Source organism: Pteronotus mesoamericanus, unplaced genomic scaffold (genome assembly GCF_021234165.1).
Source record: "Pteronotus mesoamericanus isolate MK-2021 breed Mesoamerican mustached bat unplaced genomic scaffold, CSHL_Meso_final contig_164, whole genome shotgun sequence".
Lineage (NCBI taxonomy): Eukaryota > Metazoa > Chordata > Mammalia > Chiroptera > Mormoopidae > Pteronotus > Pteronotus mesoamericanus.
The window spans coordinates 2,809,395-2,834,462 of NW_026555065.1; the positions used below are offsets into that span (position 1 = coordinate 2,809,395).

Below are 25,068 nucleotides of genomic sequence, written 5' to 3' on the forward strand. Positions count from 1 at the left end.
GATAATTAACACCAGAGGCTAAAAGACATTCTTTGACTATACTATCTTTGATAGAATACCAGAAATCTCAGCCTTTATCCCAGACACAGAGAAGACATTTAGGCAGAAATATCAGTATCTTAAACAGCGCACAAAACTGTGAAGTAAGACATTTACATCTTTTAATCTATTTTTATTCCCATGTCCCTATTACTTGATCTCTTTTAATAAAAGCTCCTCTATCCAGGATAATGAGAAAAAGCACTCTTTCATGATTTTTTTCAGAATAAGTATGTTTTACACATAGAGTTTAGGAAAATTATTTAAAATTGGGCACAAGAGCTATAATAACAATCTCTACCAGTAAAATTCTATTTTCATTTTCAATTTATCTAAATAGGTTACAAACCATATTTACCAAGTTTGTGGCAATTCAGATGGTCTACAGGTAAACTGTCACTCAGTTGCCAAACTGTTTTCACCTTTTTTTGACCACTATTTATTTCCACTCTCCATTTCTGTGGCTTCTCACTAAGGAAATAAAAAACATCAAAGGGAAAAAAACTAGTTACTTCCTCCCTTTCTTCCTCCTAAGGTCACTTAGTGATGTCCTTATTGATAAGCACTGAGGAAGAGACAAACAGGTCACAATTCTAAACTTAGATTTCAGAGTTGGAACTGCCTACCTACAGGATACTGAAGATGGGGATTGACATCTAATAGACATTTAGAAACAAGAGTCTGAATCTCAGGAGAAGCTGGAGGTATGGGTTATGAATTTTCATTCACCCAAAGAAATTGAAGCCTTGAGTACGAATGTAATCACCCAGAAAAGGTAAAAAGAGGGCAGAGAATAGAGCTATGGTGAAAACTCACATAAAAAAGCAGGCAGAGGAAGAAGACCTTGATAGAGAGCTATTCTCAGTCATGGAGGTGGGCCAGGTAGGTAGAATTAAAATTAAGACAATTCTATGTCACAGAAACAAAAAAAGGCAATAGGTTCGAGAAAGCAATTGTGTTAAATGCCAAACCACCTTACAAGTGTTTACTGAAAGGAGAATTGGTGGGCCCTCTAATTCCACCAGGAGCTAAAAATACTGTTTTACTGGGAAATGTCCACTGGATATGGTGCTTAGAAGGCAGCTGATGACCTTTGCCAGAGCAGGTTCATGGGCATGCTGGTGTTTCAATAAGAGAAAACTAAATAGAGGGAGGGTATAAATAGAGTGACTTAGTATGAGAGAAACTCTAATGTATTAGGTGCTGAGGATTTGAGAGCATCATTTGAGGCAAACTCAATGTCCATGTGGATGGCCAATCTGTCACCTTAGCGTCACAATACTGCCCAATCCCAAACCCTTCTGTCACTCTCAATGCCATACCCTGATCACTCTTCTTCCAATCTTTCATTTCCTTTATGGCTATACAATCCACCCAGTTCAGCAAGAGAATTATAAATTGAGAGAAAAATGAAAGAATAAAGGCTCAATGGTCCAAAGAGTAAACCAAAGGTCTCAGAGAAGGCAGAGAGCGAACTCCATCAGACTATGGCCAGAGAAGGGATAAGATGACTCAGGTTTCAGAGCTGAAGCAGCTCTGTGTCATAAGGTCCTCAAGGAGCAGATACTGAAACTGTCTAGAATCATGAGTGGACTTAAAGTTCAATTTATTAAATTGTGTACCTTTGATATAAGTTTTTTATAGCGGTTGGTCTGACTGGCAGTTGAAAAATGTGCTGTTCATCAAGAGGATTTTGTTTATAATATTTTATGCAGGACCTATAAATGTAAAAAAAAAATAATGAACCTCTTTTAGAAAAAGATGTCACTTGGAGATAAAGCCTTTCACGTAGTCTCAAACTCATATGGGAAACATTTTATTGAATACCACTAACCACAACATCAACAACATAATAATTTCAGAGACACAAAAGTAAAAAAAATTTACAATACTCCCACTCCCACAAAACATTGGTTATTTCTTTTCCATTCAAGAAAATATCATCTGCTTTTTAAAAGTTAGAAATATACATATAAAATATATTTTAATTGAGCCCAAATAAAGGCATAATCACGTGAGGAGACAGAGCTATCAGAAAGAAGCCAAGAGGCAAAAAAGAAAGATATAGACTCCATGGTTTTCAGAGTTTGGGGAATTAAAGAGTTAACTTATTTATACTACTAATCTTTAATGAATAAAAAACTTCTTGGTACTTTTCCCTTTACAACTGAGACAAATTTTAATTTTGAAAAAGGACTCTGTATAGCATATACATTTCCTTTCACAGGGAAAAAGAAACCCAATCCTGCCACTGGATAGTTCACTTATTTCCAGTTTGAGATGTCCAACCCACCTAAGATACCAGCGATCCATGGGTGAGAATTATTCCCAACTAATTTTAGTCAAACTGTTTGGCAGAAATCTCTAAAATTAGAGCAATACTGTTGACAGAGGTCTAGTCATATTTAATTCCATTTAGTTACCATATAAATGACTGGTAGTTAGTTTGCCTAGTAAAGAAAAGAAAAGGAACTTTTATTAAGCACCTATTAAGTGACAGGTACTTTATATACATTACATCATTTAATCCTGACAACAAACACATAAGGTTATTAGATCACTCTTATATATGAGAAAACAAAATGCAGTGAAAGGAAACTTCCTCTGGAAATTAGGAAGTGCTAGAGCCAAGTGTTAAACTGATTCCTTCTGAATTCAAGGCCTTTCCTTCCCATGAGAGTGACTTAGAACCATTCTGCTACTGTAAAGACAGGGTGCACAGATTGAATTCTAACTGGTAATAAAATAGGCACATATTTTGGCTGCAACTATTTTAGAAGAGAATACTGTCATGTAAGTAAAAACAACAGAGAAATACTTACTGTGTTAAAGAGAAGAGAAGCTCATGTTGAGGTTTAATGAAAAGCTGACAACTGACTATTATTTCTAAAATATGGTGGAGTTTTTGAACTCGATAAACTTGTTCTTGTATATCTACTGATGGAGAAATGAAATATTCCTAGAGAGAAAAAAAGTGTAAGCAAAATAGGGAGTTAATTAAGGAGAATCTTTAGAAAGAATATGGCTTTTCCTGTTAAACCTAAGTTTGGATGCTTCATTCATAGGGGAGAGGGGGAAAGGAAGCAGTTAGATAGAATTTTCCACCTTTCAATACTATTCCTCTAATCTGTAAGTAAAGTCTTCACTGAGAATGTTCTAAGCAAACCATTCTACATATTCTCTAATGAAGGCAAATCACAAAACTACTTCATAAAGAAGGCCCAAGGGGGTGACTATGCTACCCACCAACCTCTCCAAATAGAATAGCAAATCCACAAGATAATTCTTAACTTCAATACTCTTGCTAGGTTGAGGAAGTGTCCACCTCTAAAAATAGGTAGTAAACCTTAAGTGCCAAGAAATTAAGCAAGTATATTGATAAGACTCCACTCATATATATTATTGGTAAATTAGTACAACCCTTTAGAAAAAAAATTTGGCCATGTATGCCAAGCATCATAAAATGCTCAGATCTTCTAATCCTATTTGTGAGAACCCATCCTAAGGAAATAAGCCATCATGAATATAGTAGTTAGAATTCTACAATGGTCCCCAAGATTCCCACCCCCTGGAGTGCACATTTTGTATAATCTCTTCCCTTTGCATGAGGCCAGAACTTCTGAATATGATAGAATGTCACTCCTGTGAATAGGTTACTAACAGATGAACTGTGAATCAATCAAAAGAGAGATTATATTTGTTACTATGACCAATCAGGTGAGCCCTTTAAAAGGTGAAGCCTTGGAGATGCTCTCCTACTGGCTCTGAAGAAACAAACTGCCTGTAATGTTGTAGAGAGTGCCACATGGAGGACCCACAAGCAACCTCTAGGACCCAAGACTGATACAGGGCTGCCAGCTAGCAAGAAAATGGGGGCCACGAGGAAAAGAATTCTGTTAACAACAAATTGGAAGTGGATCTTTCCCTCCTTAAGCCTCCAGATGAAAATGCAGCAGGCTGATCTCTTGATTTCAGGCTTGCGAAACCCTACGCAGAGGACCCAGCTAAAATTTGTGGTAATTTGTTATGCAGTAATAGAAAACTACTACAGAAAGGGCAAACATCAGAGTTATTTAGAGTAGGAGATGGCTTGTTTAAAAAGACATACTATTGAGCCCTAGACCTACCAAGTCACTGGAGTTTAGGAATTAGCCTTTTAACAAGCCTTCTAGAAGATTCTCAAGTTTAAGGACTATTATGTCAGAAGTTTGGAGTCAAACCATATTTAAAATAAAAACATGCATATAAAATGACAAGAGGGAAGTTCATAAAAATTAGAGTATTCATATTTGGGTGATGAGAGTAAGGGTGTACTTGCCCTATAGAGAATTCTAACTTTCAAAAATCTTACTAGTGTTCTAAGTTTAAAAAAATGTACCAAACCCTTCCCCTCTGGGCCTCCCTTTAACATATGTATGTTACATATACAGCTTCCAGCAGAAGGAAGGCTTGCTTTAGTGTAGTTGGTAGGGTACATGAAATGTCTCACATGAGATGGACAGAATTTGAATATTTCACCTAAAATGTCATATGGTGTATTTGAGTGTGATATTGTTATGTCACAGAATTACATGGTTATGATTTTGTAATAAAAGATTTTGTAATAAAAAAGAGGGGTTATTTGTGCTGGCCTCTGTATATATGCTATAAATATAACAAGCTTGTATACATATGGTTGTTGTTAGAGCATGTTTCCACTAAGAAGATATATAAAATGTTTAAAATTTGATGAGCAAAAATTATACCTCAAAAGAATTCAGTTGAATCTTACTTTGCACAATAGACACAGTTAGTTTTTTGATCTTGTATTTTTATGAGACAAATGACAAACAAGTTGCTGCTATAGACTCATTTTCTAAAAGCATCTTCCATAGAATGTCAAGGGTCAGTAAAGATGCTGTTCAATCTCCTAAACTTCTAAATAAAGACACTAGAAAAATACAAAAGCTTGTAATCCTGCCCCTGAAACCCAGAAGTCCATCATTTGTTTATTGAATTTATTGGGGTGACATTGGCTAATAAAATTATATAGGCTTCAAGAGTACAAGTCTATAATACATCATCTACATATTGTATTGTATATTCACCACCCCAAGTCAAGTCTCCTTTTATCACAGAAGTCTCCTTTGAATCAATATATTAAAGAACATTATAAATTCTTTGGATTATGTGTGTAACAGAAATAGGTCAAGAGGATATAAAACAAAAACTCCTTTATAGGGCCTATAAAAGAAAGGCATTCCGTAACCATTTTAGATAAATGAGAGTTGTGGGAATACATTGGCTTGAGCAGGATACAGTGATATGTCAGTATCACAAATTTACAGAGAATGACAAATGACACTAAATGGGATTTTTTGTCTGTCTAGTTACTAGACAGCAGTAATTAAGGGCACTGTCTCATTTGTGTGTTTCTTAGGACCTAGGGCAGAGGGGCACAGATTAGGTACTCAATAATTATATATAGAATGAATGAATAAAAGAAAAACTGTTTTGATTAAAAAAATAAACTCACCAAATGATTCAAAGATGCAAGTTCCTGACCTATTATGAAAAAATACAAGTAAACTTTAGGTATTATCTTTTACATGTTAAAGAACCTAAGTAAAATTTTCATATACAAGTAAGCTTTAGGTATTATCTATTACATGTTAAAGAACCTAAGTAAAATTTTTCATAGTTCATATATAAACGAGATGCTCAAGCTAAATAGTTCCTCAGAAGTAGTCAAGTTTTCTGGCACTTTACACTATGAAGACATACTGGTACTTATGCTAAAAATGATGGCAGCTTGCCCTAATAAAAACAACCAAGTATTGGGTATTAAAACAGCATCTCATAAAAGGGTTTTTATTTACATTATCCTCATAGAATCTCAAAATGTTTGAACTAAAAACAAACATCATAAAAATCTTTAATCTAATACCTTTAAGGAGGGAGAAACTAAACGCCCAGAGAACGAAAGTGTTTGTCTCACAGTGAACCAAGGACAAAGCCAGGACTACAAATGACTAGGGACAAGTAGAAAGATAAAATCTGAGAATATCTATGAGCTGACAACTATGATGTACTTTTTAATATTTTGAGCTGGGAAAGAGACTTACCTATGAAAAAACTGATATAATCTTTCTTCAGTTTGTCCAAACCAATTTCCAAAAGCATCTGAACTGGAAGAGTCCCACTGAGAGAAACTGTGTCCATGGTTCCATGATAGGACTGATGAATGAGCTTACTGAGTAAACTGTTACTTCCACTATGGAGCTAGATATCAAGAAAATTTTATAAAGCCATAAATAAATCCAATAAGCAAAAGAGAAGCAAACTGCATTAGCTACAAGATAAAAATTATTAGCTTGCATCTTTACTCTCCTGATACTATATTTGTTTGAATAAAAGCCCCTAAGTTACAAACCTAGTTTCTCTAGTGCCATTTCTACTTTATTTGCTCAAGTTCAAAGCAATTAAGAAGGGTTTAATATTATCACCCCCAGATGCAATTCCACCAAGAAGATAACAGAGTTGATCCATTAAAACTCTACAACTAGGAATTCTCTTTTCCTGGCTAAGTACTACCAAGCATCTTTGCCCAATCAAACATCTTCAACTACACTGAAAATCTGCTGCTGCAGAAAATTCTCCCTCAATGGTCCATGCATGATTCATAGGGAACTTCTTATTGGCTACACTATCCAACACCCTAACTTGATCATTTGCAAATTAAAAAAAGGCTGTGAATTTACAGATCTAACATATTTTCCAAATGTTAAATGATAAATTTTAAACATATCTAAAATATTTAATATTATCTCACTACTGTCTCTCTATGATCTCTAATTTTCCTTACAATTTTTTCCATTTTATAATTTTACTGATTTTAGAGAGAATGAGGAAGGGAGAGGGAGAGAGAGAGAGAGAGAGAGAGAGAGAAAGAGAAATATCAAGTCATTGTTCCACTTATTTATACATTTATTGGTTGATTCTTGTATGTGCTCTCACCAGGTGTCTAATCTACAATCTTGGTGCCTGAGAACAATGTTCTAACAAACTGAGCTCTCCAGGCAAGTCCACATTTTCTTTTTTCTAAACTATTTTTACTTCATTTGCACTCATTGCACATCGCAGGGATATACGTGTAAACATTTCACAAACAAAGAAACTCTCAAGAAAAAACTCATGGGCCAAAACAACAATGCCTAGAATCACTAATGCCCAGTTAGGGGCAGAGTTTGTATGTCTTTGCTTTGGAGTGTATCTTTGTTCACATCTATGAAAGTTTCAAAGTTTTATAGCCATGAATCAGCCGCCACATTATTTAAAATAATTCTATTAAATCTTTTTGTATCTAGTTTTTTTACTTAGCTTTTTCTTGATTATAAAAGCATAAATTCATTACGGAAAACTCATAAAGCATAGAAATGTGTAATACAGTTAGAAAAATGTACTTGTAACCTTAATACCAGAAGTAACTGCTAAAACATTTTAACATATCTGCTTCCAGGTTTTTCTCTCCAAAATTTACATTTTTAAAATACAATAGTATATACTCCTATCTTTACTGAACATTATAAGCATTTGTTCACATCATCTGTCAGCATCTTTCTTTTTATTCTTTTTTAAAAAATTAGTGAGAGAGAGAAACATAGTTTTGTTGTGCCATTTATCCACGCATTCTTTGGTTGATCCTTGTATGCGCCCTGACCAGGGTGCAAGTCTGTAACCTTGACATATTGGGACGACACTAACCAACTGACCCACTGGGCCAGGGCTGTCAGCGTCATTTTTAGCACATATTACATGTGCCATTATGTGATTATATTATTATTTATTTAGTCATTTCACAAATAGTGGAAATTTAGGTTATTCACAATTTTTCGCGACCCTAAATAAAGCTCTAATGACTATTCTGATACATAAAATCTCAATTCACATTACTGTGTATGAGCTTAGGATGGATCTGAACAAAAAAATTATTGATTCAAAGGGCATGACACACTTTCAGGATCATTATGAAAACTGCTTTTCAGAGAGTATTCCAAATTGTACCTTTATCAGTAGTATATGAATGTTATTCATAGCAATAGTAACAATGACAGTATTAGTAGTTTACAAATACTGAGCACTTACTATTAGCTGGGTCCTAAGAGCTTTACATAAATTATTTAATCCTAAAACAACACTATGAGGTAGATATTATTCCTGTTACTACTTTACAGATTTTAGGAAACTAGCGCACCGAGCGAAACAGGAATCTGTGCAAGTTTATGCAGCTAGTAAGTCAGTCACAGAACTGAAATCCAACGACAGGCAGTATGCTCCCGAGTCTGTGTCCTTAACCATCATGCCATACTGCTGAGAAAATATGCAACACACACTACTAAACCTACCCATGGCTGTATATCGCCACGCTGTAGACTCTGGTAGATCAATGTGAAACACTTCACCAAGTCTTGATATGAAATCACACCTTGAAAAACAAGTCAGTAATATTATTTTCATGGTATTTCTGCAAATCAAATATGTCATTCATCTTAAGGCTACACAAATGAAGAAATATCAGTACTGTATGGATGGGGAATGGAAAGAAAATGGCAAAAAGACAATGCATTTCTAAAGAAAGAAATTAAACTTCTTGCCACAAAATAACACACTTAGTAAAAGATTGAGGAATATCTTTTCCTTTCTCTAATAATTATAATTGCACTAAAGCATATGTTTTGGTTCATGTAAACACAGCTTAGAAACCACCTAAGTTTTGCACTTGAGGAAGAAGAAAAGAATAGATTGTACCACCTGTCTTACATTATTAGCACAATTCTTAAGTAGAATGTGCCAGTACATCCTAGGTTTGTAAAACAGGAACTGGACTCAGACACAAAAGTAGTAGTACACACTGTATTCTTTCCAAAAGGCTTAATTAAAAGTAAACCTTGGTGCACTCTCCCTCCCAGGGGCATGCTCTTGCTTTCCCCTCCTCCTTTCTGCGTGCCCCCCTTGCAGGCAGTTACCTTCACCTTTCTCTCTCTAAGCTCGAAGGGCCCTACTTTTGCCTCTGTAACTTGTTCCCTGAGCCCGTTTCTTCTACAGCTGGCCCTTTTTTACCTCTGTGACTTTGTAAATAAACATTCTCCTATAGTTTGAAATAGAAAAGGAAACCTAAGAAGTAAAAGAAAAAAAAAAAATTTTACAATCATGATGGACACCTACTACTACTCATTTTGCACCACAGCTGCTCAGCAAAATCGAGATCACAACGTACTGTGAAAAGGCACTCGATGGAACGATCAAATGCAGCACTGTCAGGCTTCACTATCTGAAAAAGAGTCAGAGAATACTAGGTTTAATTTTTTTTTTTAAGTGAAATAGTTTAAGTCCAATAAGCTTTCAAATGCTGCTCTGAGAAAATGTGGACCCATGAACATGTACAAAGAAAAATGTAAATAAATTCTCTACAATTTCATTCACTATGAGGAGCTACAAACCAATAGACAATTGTTTGTAATGCCTAAAAATAAGCATCAACTTTCCTTCATGTAAAAATATTTAGTTAAAGTACTGTTGTTTCCATTTTCCTATTCATCAAATGACAACACAATTAGCTTAATTTAATAATACCACTTCTGGCATATTAACATGCTGTCTTACATTAATATACTAAAGTAATACCATGTTATAGTATTTTAACATATTCATGTCTACTTCTCTTTGCAGTTGCAAAATTAATAATACACATGTATTAGTTCTGTTTAAAAATATTGGTCAGTCCTTAATAAGAACAATCCCCAGTACTGCCATTAAAGACTAAAACACTGCCTCTGCTATACCAGGTCCATTTGACATGGATCGTACAGCATGAAAGATAACCGTACAACCCCATTTTAAAAGATATTCAGTGTACATTTCTAAATGCTAACTAATGAACACTTACCTCTGTGTCTTTTTTTGTGGAATCACCAAATCCATCCAGCTTGTTTAAGTCTAGAAAGTGGCAAAAGCTTATTAATTCTGGGTATTATTTTTCTGCTTTCAAAATTATTTCCATCCTAATCCTATTTCCAAATGGTAAATGAGGACAGTAAAAGGATAATGGGTGATTTTAGCAAATTACTTAACTCTCCAAGGGAAGTCATAATAGATACCCATTGGGTAGGAGTGTGAGGATGAACTGAGGTATAGTGAAAGCCCCTGACACACAATGTTGCATATGTGGTAGGTGTTCAGGTTACTGTTCCGTCGCTCTTTTCCGACAATCTAAAACATGGTTATGGTACATAAATTTTAAATTAAATCTTATTGTTAAAATTACTTAAGCTGTTACCATTAGCAATTCAAAATGAAAGCCATCCTTCTCACCATGACAGACTTCATAGTTTATACATCCCAACCAAAAAGAATATTAAGCCTAAAAGACAACTTATATTTAAATATAGCAAGTATATATTCCCAATTAAGAAAAATAAACAATGTAGAAGCATGAATTAGGAAAATAAACACCATTCAGAAATTCCTGCACAAGATCAACAGCAGATTTTGCTTCCAGAGGTGCAGGCCATTCAGTTATACCAGTCTTCAACCCATCAGCCAAGACCTATGGGAGATTCAAAAAACACAAAAGCTTGTTAGCAGAAAGCAATTTAATCAGTAAGGATATATTTAATAATACTAGTATTTCTTAAGTGTTTAATCACAGTCCAGGAACTGTTCTAAGTGTTTCATATGCAGTATGTTGTTCAGTGTCTGCCATGACGGAGTAACTGCTTGAGCTAAAGCTGACTCTGTAGTACATTTTAATTCTGAAAAAAACCCTATGAGGCAGATACTACTATTTACCTTCATTTTATTATAGCCAAGAGAGGCTAAGGTAACTTGCTTAAGGACAATTAGTAACTGACAGTGCGAGAACATACATCTAAAGATGGTATTCTAAACCATGATGCCATGTGCATAAATGCTACAGGATTCAAGACTGATAAGCCTCCCCTGAGGATGCTTGTAATTTTGGTAAAGAAGGACTGATAATACAGATGAAATAACTTGGAACAACAAATGCAAAGCAAACTGGAAGTTTACATAAAAATAATATAAATGTACATGTCCATACGTACAATATTTAAACTGAAGTACTAAGGAAAGAAAGTCAGGATACGCTGGAATAGCCAGGGGAACAATGTGAAACCTCAGCTCAGCTCCAAATGTGAGAGCTCCCGGCTACAGAGCAGGGGAGGAGCATGGAATGAGATGAAGAGGGTGGGATGGTTCCAGCCAAGGTGGAGAGAACACCTAGAGAACACTAGATTACAAAGAAAAGCAGCTACAGAGAAACAGTGACCCTACACTTAAAAATATTTTCTTATTTCATGTGGAAGACAACAGCTGCTTAATTTTTTGGCAAGAAAATGACACAATCAAGTAGTTAAGAATTCCTCCATCAGAAACATCCAGGATGGATCCAAAAGAAAAGAGAAGGTAAAATATTTCTCAGCAGAACTGATCTCATCCTCTACTCCTAAGGGGCATTTGGAAAAATATGCAGATTATTTTTGGTGTCACAATATCTGGGGGTACAGGAGCATCTTGAGCATTTAATTTGATACAGACCAAAGATGTTAAACAATTTGCAACGTGCACAAAGGTCCCAAACCACAAAGCATGGTCCTGCCCAAAATGCTGATAATGTCCCTGTTGAAAAACAATAAATGATCATTAGAGTGGTCCAGGAGGGAGGTGAAAGAGCTTTAACTAAGATGGGCACAGTGAGTGAAACTTCAAAGGGAGAAAAAAGTAGTATATTCCAGGAAGAGAGAGAAAGATAAATATGTATGTGGAATAAAAGAAACGAAAAAATCCTACCCTTTTATAAAAATACTAAGACTGAATTTGGAGAGACTATGTCCCTATGCATATCTAAGATTCTGTGAATTTATAAGAGAGATTATAACAAAGCATGGACTTTCAAGTCAGATACGCAGACATATATTTGAATGAGTTTTAAACCAGCTCTTCCACTTACCAGTTGCTGATGTCTCAGGAAAAAAAACTAAACCACCTAGCATGATAGTTTGGTACACAGTAGAGTGGCAGATACCAGCTGTGGTAGTAAGTGGTGGTGGCATAAATAGTTCTTACTAAATTAAAATACAGTTGACCCAAGAACAATAGAGGTTTGAACTGCACAGGTCCACTTATATGCAGATTCCCCCCTCCCATTAATACGGCAAATGTATATTCTTTTCCTTATAATTTTCTAAAAATTTCCTTTTCTCTATAGTTTACTTTATTGTGAGAATAGAGTATAATATATATAGTACATAAAACGTGTTAATCAACAGTTTATGTTATCGGTAAGGCTTCCAGTCAACAAAAGGCTATTAGTTAAGTTTTGGAGGAGTAAAAAGTTATGTATTAATTGCCAATCATGCTGGGGGTGGAAGGGTATGTGCCCCTAACCCCAAGTTGTTCAAGGGTCAATATATAAATGAAATTGAAGGAATGGTGGAACCATACAGGGGTTCCTAGTCTGGATCTAGTCTGGAGAAGATTTCATGTTTCATTTTGGACATACTGAATTTGAGGCAATAGCCCTCTACTCAAGTTGTAAGTAATTTGGTGGGAGTAGGGAAGACAGGAACTAGTATCAGCTTAAACAAGGGATCTGGAGTTCCCTCGTAAAGGTATTAGTCAAATCACTGAATATACAAGCTTTTTCACCAGGGTGGAGAGAGAAGGGCGGAGACATGAAGGTAGATATATCATGGTGGCTCACAGTAACGGTCCTGGATGAGGAGCTTTCAAGAAGAAAAGTGAGAAAGACAGAAAAAGTACCAAGTTTTGCACAAACAGAGAAATAATAATAGGAATAAATAATTATAATACCAAGCTATTTAGAATGCTTGGTACTACAGTAGATGCTGAAGGCAAAACAGGGTACTTGGCATTGAAGTCTAGTAAGGAAGACAGGTAAGTAGACAAATCACTGTGATTGATAAACATTCTGACAAGAGATGTTGGAGTTCTATAGCAGCACAAGGCAAGGCACCACAAGCCATTCTAGGGGATCAGTGCAATCATCCTAAGAAAAAGATGTCACAGAGAGCTCACACAGAAAGAGGTAAGAGAAGAGCACACCCGGTGGATCAAGACATACCAGAAAGTGACAAAGTATGACAGGATTGAAGGTACTACATGCAGGGGGCTCAATATGGTGAGGGTGAGGGGTTCAGTGGGAGTGGAAGTAGGATGTTAAATTAAGCTAAAGAAAAAGATAGCTGCCAATAGGAACCTGAAAAGATACTGCAAGTCATTCGCCAACAGGGCAATACCACATAACAAGATACCACTTTATCCCCACTATGATTATAAACAAAAACAAAAGCAGATAATATTAAGTGTTGGCAAGGATACACAGAAATTGAGTCCTCATACTCTGCTAGTAGGAATGTAAGGTGGTGCAGCCACTTTGGAAAACAGTTACAATCTGGCAGTTCCTCAAAAGGTTAGAGTTACCATATGACACAGCAAATCCAACCAAGAGATATGAAAAGATGTCACACAAAAACATGTACATGACTGTTCATGGCAGCATTACTCAGAGTAGTCAAAAAGCAGAAACAACTGAAATGTTCATCAGTTGATAAGTGGATAAACAAAATGTGATATATCTATACAATGGGAGCTATTCAGCAATAAAAAGGAACAAAGTACTACAGAAAACACATTAGTGGTTGCCAGGGGTTGGTGGGTGTGGAAGGTAATTGCTAATGGATATGGGGTTTCTTTTGGAGGTGATAAAAATGGTCTAAAATTAAAGATGGTCATGATTATACAACTCTGTAAGTATACTAAAAACCAATGAACAAGTGAATTTTATGGGATGTAACGTATATCACAATATAGCTTTTTTTAAAAAAAAAAAAAAAAAGAAAGAAGTAGGGCAGTGATTAGCTATAACTGACTTTGTATGCCAGGAAGACACTTGGAATTTCTACTGCATTAAAATGAGGCACCTCCCTGAGAATCAATTTGTAGAGTAGAGCTAAAGTTACTGAAACAAAATTCTTGAAACATATGTTCATTGATCTTTAGCATCAATCAAAACCCAAAGTTATTGCCCTGGCCAGGTGGCTCACTTAGTTAGAGCATTGTCCCATACACCAAAAGGTTGAGGGTTTGATTCCCAGTCAGGGCACATACCTAAGTTGCAGGTTTGATCCCTGCAACTTATGTGCAGGTTGGAGCACATATAGGAGGCAGTCTATCAATGTTTCTCACATCAGTATTTCTCTCTCTCTCTCTCTAAAAATCAACAGACACATCTTAGGTGAGAATTTAAATACACACACACACGTATGTATATGTATTTTTAAAAACCTCAAGTTATTAACAAGCAGATTATATATGCATTTGAAATAAACTGGCAGCTAACCCACCTGTAAAGAGAGGAATCATATAAATAAAAGCAAACACTCCAGTAAAAAATGCCGAAGAACTATAGCTATTAATTATCTAACTAATGCTCCCTTTAAATGTAAGGACAATTACTACATAGAAATATTAAACTGCCCAAATTGCTAAGAGTATCCAATGCATACATGACATTTGGAATAAATTTTGAGGAATGCAAAATTTAATAACAATGATATTAGCAAACATTTTTATGAAAACATGAGATTTAATGCAAGTTACAAATTCCTGAAGGATACTCACAAGGAGAAATTTCAGTTCTCTGTGAAGGTGACTCAAAGGACTTCTGGGATCTCCCGATTCCACCTTAATATTCTAAAAAGTTCCCAAAGTCAGTTTCCACCAGTAATTGCATCTTCTCAGCATAAAGGTCATAGTTACTTGCATTTCAAACTATCCACATATTAAAAAATGTATTTCATAAAGCATGAATAAATTGAAAACGTATGGCAAAAACTTCATTTAGAACATCTCACTCAGAATAACACAGATCCTGTCCATCCCAATATAGTAACCTAAATTCAGGCCATCAAATCCTGTTTCTTTACCACAATTGTACCTCCATGGAACAACTGCTCTCTTTACACATTCTCCTGCTCTTTCCCACTGAACTTCCAAAGGATAAGTAGGAGAAATATAAATATAGCTCAAGACTTAATGATAAACTTAGCATTACCACAAACTAAAAATAAAATCTTCCTAATAAATATGTTCATTAGACTACGTCTAACTAAACCAACAATGTACTGTCCTACCTGGAGGTCAATTTTTACAACCCTAAAATATTATTTAAAAAGGAGGGGAGTGAAAAAAAAGAAAGAAAAAATTAAATTCTGTTGTATGTAAATGCCTACTGAAGGAAATGAAAAGCATTAAAAATATGATCATCCATAACCATACTACCCTGCAGGAACCGCTATTAACACTATCCAGGCTGCTGTGCACATTTTTAAAAAACATAGTTGAGATTCTACTATAGATTCAATTTTGTACTTTCTGCTGTTGTCTGCTTAATACTAAGCATTTCCTATTATTATTAAAGGCATTTTAAATAATGATTTCTAAAGAATGTGTAATATTTATCATAGGAATCTACTTTAGTCTCTTCTCTATTGAACGTTCAGGTTTTGTTTTTAATATTTTGGAAATAAAGCTATATCACTGTGAATAGCTTTATACATATATTTTTGTTAGTAATTCTGATTACTTTCCTAAGGTAGATTCCTAGAAATTTTATAGGGTGAAAAGGCTTAACAGTGTAATAATTCTTGATATATTGCCAATATAGACACTCTTTTAAGACTAGCAGAGATGACAGGGATGTAAAGTACAACATAAAGAACACAGTAAATAATATTGTAATAACTGTGTATGGTGCCAGGTGGGTACTAGACTTACCAGAAAATCACTTCATAAGTTTTATAAATGTCTAACAATTATGCTGTACACCTGAAACTAATATAATATTGAATGCCTGCTGTAATATAAAAATAAAAAGAAATAATAAAAAGAATAGCAGAGATGAGTCATTTTGATCATTTTACTTGTCTCAACTAAAAGGATTTTATTAATCAGTACGATGGAAAATTCTTAAGTTATATATATAATTGCAGTACTGTGGGCAACCAATATATCAGATCACTTGGCAAAACCTCCACTGGCTTCTCTGGATACTTCAGGGGCAAGCTGTCAGAGAAGCGCTGGGACTGGAAACATGCAGCACAAGCAACAAGCAAGTTAAAAGTAAACCTACACTGAGTAAACTCAACAAAAAACTGGGCTCATGCCTACCAGAGTTGCAGTTGAAGAGAGTGGAGGGATTTGAAGAATCTCATCCACAGGACTCCAGGAAATGTCCAAAGTGATCGTAGTTTGTGATGCGGGGACTGTATCATCCAAGGCAGTAGACTTCAGGAGCTCATACTGGGCAAAGCCCCTGGCTATAACCTGGAAAAGTGCATCCAGCAAACCAGCAACTATGTTTTCACATAACCAAGGGCCCATTTCCAAAACTACTTTGATTCTTTTCCCCAAGAAAGAAAAAGTGCCATACTTTCATCTCAAATGGAAAAATAAGACAATTATTTTTAATCACAAAGATTAGCTAAAAGGCAAGAAGACACATATTTTAATTATAGTCATTAGCTGATGTGAAAATACATACAAAAATTTTGATACTACAGAAAAATACGCAGTCATAGTAGGAGTAAAAAGACTCTTTAAACTAGAAGGTAGGTCAATAACAGTTTGAAGAAAGTAATAAGAGAAGAGAAATACTTACAGTAGACAAGTGATGTCTTTTCTTATGTGAACTTTTTAACTCTTCAAGATTTATAGAATAATTTTTATCAGCTATGGGACATGAAAGAAAGAAAAAAAATTAAAGGTACGATTCAAAATTACATCTTAGTGATAGAAAATTCAAGCTTTCAAGGTACCACAACTTAACACTAATAATAGTTGAAATTAAATTTTAAATCATAGATGAAAGAAACGTTTATAAAAGAATAAAAGTGGATCAAAGGTCAATACTACCACTAAAAATACAACTGTATGCCTATTATGAGACCAGAATTATATTGTCATGATATTTAATATTTTTATCCTGTAATGAAAATTCCAAAAAATATATCATACAAATCAAATGAAACCCAAACAAAACAGCCATAAACTCCTGTCCAGACTTTTGGAAATCTGTTTCTTGTGTTTCTGGAATATTGCTTTCATGCTGCAAATTATATATTGGAGTAGATTCATGGTGGCTAACACAAGTCCTACTATGTGCATTTCTCTTAATGATATTAACTTTTAGTAAAAACCACAAAACAATAACTATCAAATGAATATACATACATACACCCATAAGAATAGAAAGAGTGAGCTCTCACCTTTACAACTGACCACATATAAGACTATTCCTGTAATGCTGTTATTTGTTGTGATAAGCTCCGCTCCTAGCCAACAGGTCCCTTCAGGATCTGAACTGTCACACCTTACCCAAAGGGGAGGAAGGGCAGTAACTGGCCGATTAATCTTCAAATGGGTCATATTAGGATTGTGAGCCATGGTGTAAAGTCCAATTAACTGCCTTGTAAACAAGAGTAGAAAGTATTAGTTATAGGTAGAGATTGCCAATTAGTCAAGAATTTTCCTTTTCCAAAGATATCATGAAGGGTCTCCCAGAAACAAAAATCTGAAAATTAAGTGGCAGAATGCACATAAATATTTCAACCAATGAAGAAGTGAGAGGCACACAAGGCAGATCAAGATTCATACACCAGAGAGTGACAAAATAACAGGTTTGGAGCTATTGAAGCAGGGCGTTCAATACAGTAAGGATAAAAGTATGATGTGAGATTAAGCTAAGGAAATAAGTACAATATGTCACTCTATCTCAATAAAGTTGGGGGGAAAAGAAAGTAGGAGCCAATTAAGCACATGAAAAGATACTCCAAGTTATTAGTCATTGGGACACTTTAAGGAAATTAAATGGAATTAAATAATAGTATTGTAACAATGTTAAATTTCTAGATTTTGAGCATTGTTTTTGTGGTTATATAAGAGAACGTACTTGTTCTTAGGAAATATATAGTGAAACATTTAGGGATAAAGAAGGACAATATCTCCAACATACTAAAAAAAATTGTGTATGTAAGATGTATACATTATATAGATGTGGGAATAGGGGAGGAGGAGGAGGAAAAAGAATAAAAGAATGACAAAGCAGATACAGCAAAATGTAAACAACTGGTGAAACTGGGTTAAGGACATACAGAAGTTCTCATATTATTCTTATAACTGTTCTGTAAATTTGCAAGTATATCAAAATCAAGTTACTGAAAATATGGCTTAGTTTTTTTTTAAACAGATGAAAACCGAATTTATTACCAACAGATGTTCAGGAAAGGAATTTCTAAGGGACTGAACTTCAAAAGGGAAATACAATAATCCCAGAAGGAAGGTCTGAAATGCAAGAAGAAATGGAGAGCAAAGAAATGATAAGCATATGGGTAAATCCCAACAAACACTGGCTGGAGAAAACAATATAAATAAATAATGTTGAAGTTGTGGGAGAGAAAAGAAAAAAAAGGTCAAATGTGACTCAAAATCAAGATGTCATGAAAGAAAATGCTGATTAATTTAACTATATAAAAACGTTAAAAGCTTCACAGAGCAAAACAAAAAGAAAACCACCACAAAGGTCACTTTGTGAATATTGTTATTATAGTCATTATTCTCTAAATGTTATTTTTATGACTATATTCTCCAGAACTCCTTGATGGCAAGGACTTTTTGGTTTTGGAGATGGGGGAGACTAAGCAGAGAGAACTGCATATGGCTACACAGGGAGGAGGCGGGAAGTGAAGCTGGCAAGGCAGTGAGGCAGTAGGCTTTCTATCAGGGTAGGATCATTCCTCTTTGGACAGGAGAACCCCATACATTGCAGGACGTTTACAATCCATGGCCCAGGCCAGTAGCTTCCCTCAATCATTATGATGACCAAAGAGTACCCCTGAAGTTTCCAATGCCCAGTGGGCATGGTACCCCTGGTGAAAGACCTCTTGACTAGACAAGGAAGGCTCCTATGTGTCACTCAAAAGGAATCTGGATGTTATTATGAGGCAATATGAACCGCTGAGGGATTTATAAGCAGGGAAGAAACTAGATCAGACTTTCCTGGCAGCACTGAGGGAGAAAGACTGGAGGGGAACCAGATTAGACACAAGGAAAACATTTAATAAGCAACAACATTTTAGAAATATAGGAGACTGGAGAAAGGAAGATCACTGCAGCCTTCTTGGTCATGTTTGAGATGGTCAATGGGATATTAAGTAGAGAGCTGGATATACATATCTGGCGGAGGAGGAAGGAAGGAGAGAGGGATCTGTGCTAGATACATCTTTTCCCCCAATGTTTATAAGAATGCTTCAATTTAAATTCCTATCCTCCACCTCTATTCCTACCCTGATACTAAGAAAAAGACTTACCTTGCCCTCCCAACTGGTAAAGCAAGTGGTCCAACATTCTCACCAGTAGAGAAATCAGAAATAGAAGTTTCTTCAGATTGTAGCTCTTCAAAATGACTTGTTTCTTCCTTCTCTAAAGGCTTTAAAACATGTTTTAAAATTATTTAACCAGGTAAAAAAGAAAACAATGGTCAACTCTTCATTAAGCTAGAATGTAATTCATTGATATCTAAAACTTGAAGCACAATGATTTGGCTATGGCAAAAGTCATGGCTACAAACCAGTTTGGTACCAACATATCTTGCCATCAGAAGTACTTCCTATCTGGAGATACTGTTCTGAGTTGCTACTGATGAAGGAATCATCTGATGCCATTAGAAAAAAAGTGCTCTAACATGTACATAATGATGAGCTAAAGACCAAAAACCAAGGGAAACCCATGGAAAACTCTCTGATTTTGTCAGATTCTTCGTTCTCAAAATGCAAAGATTCCTTAAAGCTATTCTTAGGGCTATCAACTCTCATTTGCGTTACATGGTTCTGATACCTATGTGTTTAACTAGATAACTAGCTTAGTCTTGCCAATAATAACAACAAAGCTACCACTCTGTTTTCTTTTATTCTTCATAAAAGCCCTGAGATAGATACTATTACTAATCCTGTTTTAGAGATGAGAAAACAGGTAATGAATGGCTAAATAACTTGCCTAACATAACAGAACTGCTAAATGCAAAGCCAACATTTGAATCTAGGTAGTCTCTTCTAGCTGTAAGTCTTCTGCCAATTTAATAGGAATCAGACCTAGATGCTTCCTCAACTTTGAATTTCTTTTGCCATATTCTAGATATCATTCCCTTCCAGTCCTGGCTTTCCTAAAACTATAGGTACCTAAAACTAGAGGTACCCAAGAGACACCATTTTTTCCTCTGTTCTACTTTTCAACAGTTGTGTATCTAATATTCATGCATTAAGCCCTACTGATCTTTGCAGAAACAAAGGCCATTTTAGTTGTTCCCCACCCAAAAATGCCAAGGTCTCAATGAATTCCAGGTAACTCCTAACTCCAAGCTGCATTCTCCCTAGTATCCTAGCCCAGATTTCCATAAATGCCCTCTGTTCATCTTTACCTTCTTCAAGATAATTTATTCTCATCTGACCAACTTCATTTTTTTTCAGCTTTTACTCTACATACATACATTGCCTCTTCTCCCCATAACAGAAGCCTAAATTTAACCACATAATTAACTTATTTTTCCAAGCATTTGTCCACCACAGATAAAAACTAGTAACACCCATTTATTAACATAAAAGATAAAGTAGGTCCCCTCCTCGAACAGTTTTCATGTGAGTGTATTTAAAATAAAAAGCTTGTTCATTTACCACAATACCTGTCCAGACAGCAAGAGGGTCCTAAAGCAGATGGAGGTGTTCCTTCTAAAGGAACATCCACTTTCCCTTTTTAGAGCCTGTTCCTACCCACTTCAAGAAATGATATAACCAAAGGAATGGTTGCTCCAAGCAAACTTGTAATGTGACAGCATTATCAGCCCTCAATAAAAACTGCCAAAACAGTTACCATAATTAGAATAAAAAGGTTTATGGTTGTAATTATAAAGTGATACAAAATAAGAGGTTCCCTTTTGTTACAGTTAAAAAAATTAAAATAGAACTTCATGAGTCATAGCTATTTGTGTTGTGCTGTTTAATATACAGTAGCCACTAGCCACATGTGACTATTGAGCACTTGAAATGGGATATAAGTGTAAAATACACACCATCTTTTAAAGACATAGTATGGAAAAAAAGAACTTGAAAACATCTCGTTAATGACTTTTACATTAATTAGATGTTGAAATTATCTCAGATATATTAGATTAAATTTTTTTTTAATTACTAAACCTAATTTCAGACCCAGCATTCCCACACCTGAGTATTTATTGTAAAGTTATGTGCACACAAAAATCTGAATAAAAATTATCATAGTAGCTCTTTTCAGGATCACTGAAGACTGAAAACAACCAAATGTCCTTCAAAGGGTGAATGGATAAGAAAACTGCGGTATGTATATACCATGAGAAACCACTCCACTGTTAAAAGAAATGAATCACTGATACACACAACTTGGAAGAATCTCAAAGGTATTATAATGAGTGAAAGCCAGACTCAAAAAGTTAAACAAGATACGATTCCATTTATAACATTCTTAAAAGTAAATATTACCATATGATAATATCTCTTATTTACTTTTTAATGAGGCTACTAGGAAATTTTAAATTACATGTGTTTCACATATTTCTATTGAACATCACTGTACTTATTCCTAAGAAAATTAGAATCTGCTTTGAAATATGCTGAAAAATATGTATATACTTGAGATTATTCCCACAAAACCAAATTAACAATAAAACAATCACAAAGCCCAAGTACTACTTACCACTCTTTCCAGGATGAATACTACATCATTTTCATTTAGAATATTTTTCAAAGGATTTGGTCGGCCTTTGCTGATCAACTGCACTTGAACATCAGCCTATTAAAAACAGATTATGTCAAGCAATGTTTTATGCGTTTTAATATTTGTACAAATATTTAAATATATACAGACCAATTCTACGCAAGTAATTTTTTTCCAATATTATTTTTCTTGTTTAAAAAATATAGCTCATATCTTTACACATTCTTCAAGGCCCACCTAAAGTACACCCTGCCGTGTAAAGCCTTTCGTTTTTCATTTTTATTTATTATTTTGTTGTTCAACTACAGTTGTCTTCATTCCCAACCCACCACTCCTCCCACTCTTGATACCACCCCCTTTTGGCTTTATACATGTTCCTTGAGGATCCTTCCCCTTTTTTTTAAAATTAGGATCACGCTGATAGCCTTTTCCTCTAATCATTTCTGAATTTGTTATGCACCATAAAACTAACCCTTTACAAAATATTATCCTTTCTTCCGATTAGAATATGGAATTTATCAGTTTATAGGAAATGCAGTCTTTCATTCCAATTACAAATACACGTTTATTATAGAAGTGTTTTTTATATGTATATTTTATTGAGTTTGCTATTACAGTTGTCCCATTTTTTTCCTCCCCTTTATTCCCCTCCACCTGGTTGAATGTTTATCTCTTCCTTCTGCTCCAAATCATTGGTTTGAGTCCCGGTTTCTTTCCCTTTACTGCAGTTTCCCTGTATATTCTTCTTTATTTCACTTTGCGTAGCCTTCACCTTTTCCTCCATTTTGCGACCATGCTCAACCGTTTCTATGAGCATCCTGATTACCAGTGTTTCGAACTGTGCATATGATAGGCTGGATATCTGTTCATTGCTCAGTTATTTTTTGAGCTTTGATCTGTTCTTTCATTTGGGCTACATTTTTTTTGTCTCAGCACACCTGTTACATTAGAAGCGGTGGAACCCTTAGGTATTCCTCAGGGCAGGACAACCCACGTTGCTGCTTTGTGATGCTGTATGAGGGGGTTGGGTAAGAGAGGGAATAATGTCACTTTCTCAGCTCATGGCCAGCTTTCAGTCACTTCCCCCACTACCCACAAGCAAATTGGGCCCTTCTAGTGCTGATTCCCCTGTGGGTGGGTTTGTGTATGTTCCGGGACCCTGTGGGTCTCTCCAACGAACTTTCCTATGAGGCTGGGAGTTTCTCCCGTCGCTGCATCCCCCACAGATTTTTATAGCCAGAGGTTTTGAGGCTTCCTTTTCCAGCTCTGGAACAATGGGTTGTGTGGTCCTTCTCACTCCCCAGCTGTTCCTCCCAGTTTATCCACACACAAATGTGGAACCACTTGGTCTGCCATCCTCTGCTTAACCCACCTGGTCCTCCAGCCACTGCCTTGCTGCATGTCCTCTCTGCCACAGCTGCTGGTCTCTGCTCCTCCTACCAGTCTGGATGAATGTTTCTCTTTTAACTCCTTGGTTGTTGGACTTCCATACAGTTTGATTTTCTGGGAGTTCTTATTTTTTGTTTTTAAATTTATTGTCCTTCTTTTGGTTGTGTGGAGAGGCTAAGTGTATCTACCTTCGCTTCCATCTTGGCTGGAAGTTTTTGTAGAAAAGTTTGAAAATAGAAAGCTAAAAGATTTTTAAAATCTCACCTATAATTCCACTAGCCAGGTACTGTTATTAGTCTTATTGGTACATATTTTGCCAGCACTTTTTCCAGGCATGTAAATGAATCTGTGTAAATAGAAATGTATCCATTACTTAGATACCTAGATAGGATTTTGCATAATAAAAAAAGGATATTCCTGCCCTGGCTAGTGTGGCTCAGTTGGTTGGAACATCGTCCCATAACTGAAAGGTTGTGTGCTAGGTCCCCAGTCCAGGTACATATGATCCCTGAACTGGGTGCATATGGGAGGCAACCAATCAATGCCTCTCTCTCTCTCCCTTTCCCTCTTCCTAAAATCAATGAAAAATGTCCTTGGGTGAGGATAAAAAAATAAAAAAAGAAGATATTCCATGAAATTTCATGCCATTAAATGGTCTTTGGCTGTCCAGTATCACGGGTCTACCATCATATAACTAATTTCACACAGTTTGACGTTTAGGTAGTTTCAAGTTATTTGCTATAATAAACAATTGGTCATGATCATCTTGGATTACTTTCTTCAGATGAATATATAAATCATACTGATATTGTCAAATTGCCTTTCATATATACCATACCCACACATTTGCATTCCTATCACTTACATCAACACTCTTAAGTATTTTCATTATTTTTACCATCTCATTGCAAAAAAAAGTATGCTGTTATTGTTTTAATTTTCATTTATTTGATTACTAATGGAGGTGAACAGTTTTTAATACGCTTATTATTGACAAGTATCTTTCATTATTTAAATATTTAATTTATTTTGGATATTGAAGTATTTTGATACCAAGTTCAGAGAGCAAAGGGCAGATAGAAAGCATCAAAAGCTAGGAGGAAGCAAGGAAAGAACATTTCCAAGAGCCTTTAGTGGGAACATGGCCCTGCTGACACCTTGACATCAGACTTCTAGTCTCCTAAACTATTAAGAGAATATATTTCTGATGTTTTAAGCAAACCAATTTGTGGTACTTTGTTACAGTAGCCCTAGGAAATTAATGTAGGTATCAAGAGGCAAGAACTCATATAGGGAGGGATTAATACATTTACCTGGATATAATGAACTTCTGAGTTTGATTAGTGAGGATTCAGATAGTAAAAGATAACTATATTTGTATTTTTCTTCCTGTGCTTACATGTGTCCTTCTATTATACTTGTCTTTTTTTCTTATTGATTTTAAAGAGCTTTTTGTATGGTTTGTTTGTTTGTTTTGGTCTAACACATATTATACAGTCACAGAATATATACTGAATGAATGATGACTGAATATTTCTTTTAAATTGTTTTATTGGTTATGCTATTACAGTTGTCCCAATTTTAACCCCTTTGCCTCCCTCCACACAGTACTCCCCACTCCCTCAAGCAATCCACACACCATTGTTCATGTCCATGGGTTATGTGTATAAGTTCTTTGGCTACTCCATTTCCTATACTGTACTTCACCTCCCCATGGCTATTCTGTGACTACCAATTTATAATTCTTAATCCCCTCACCAC

The 25,068-nt window shown here is 35.4% G+C and overlaps 1 protein-coding gene across 1 annotated transcript in view; it reads right to left on the reverse strand.

The window, feature by feature from the left end:
* Positions 1–25,068, reverse strand: part of ZWILCH (zwilch kinetochore protein) — a 34,821-nt gene that overhangs the window by 4,648 nt on the left and 5,105 nt on the right. Inside the window, exons 3-17 of the mRNA XM_054564344.1 lie at positions 21,898–21,993; positions 19,485–19,603; positions 17,385–17,584; positions 16,778–16,848; positions 16,288–16,443; positions 14,740–14,811; positions 10,531–10,624; positions 9,965–10,014; positions 9,244–9,349; positions 8,424–8,503; positions 6,144–6,300; positions 5,555–5,583; positions 2,862–2,998; positions 1,662–1,757; positions 398–510 (exon numbers count right to left, since the gene is read on the reverse strand). Coding sequence (XP_054420319.1) covers positions 398–510; positions 1,662–1,757; positions 2,862–2,998; positions 5,555–5,583; positions 6,144–6,300; positions 8,424–8,503; positions 9,244–9,349; positions 9,965–10,014; positions 10,531–10,624; positions 14,740–14,811; positions 16,288–16,443; positions 16,778–16,848; positions 17,385–17,584; positions 19,485–19,603; positions 21,898–21,993 — 1,576 coding nt within the window. The remainder of the gene's footprint in view (positions 1–397; positions 511–1,661; positions 1,758–2,861; positions 2,999–5,554; positions 5,584–6,143; positions 6,301–8,423; positions 8,504–9,243; positions 9,350–9,964; positions 10,015–10,530; positions 10,625–14,739; positions 14,812–16,287; positions 16,444–16,777; positions 16,849–17,384; positions 17,585–19,484; positions 19,604–21,897; positions 21,994–25,068) is intronic.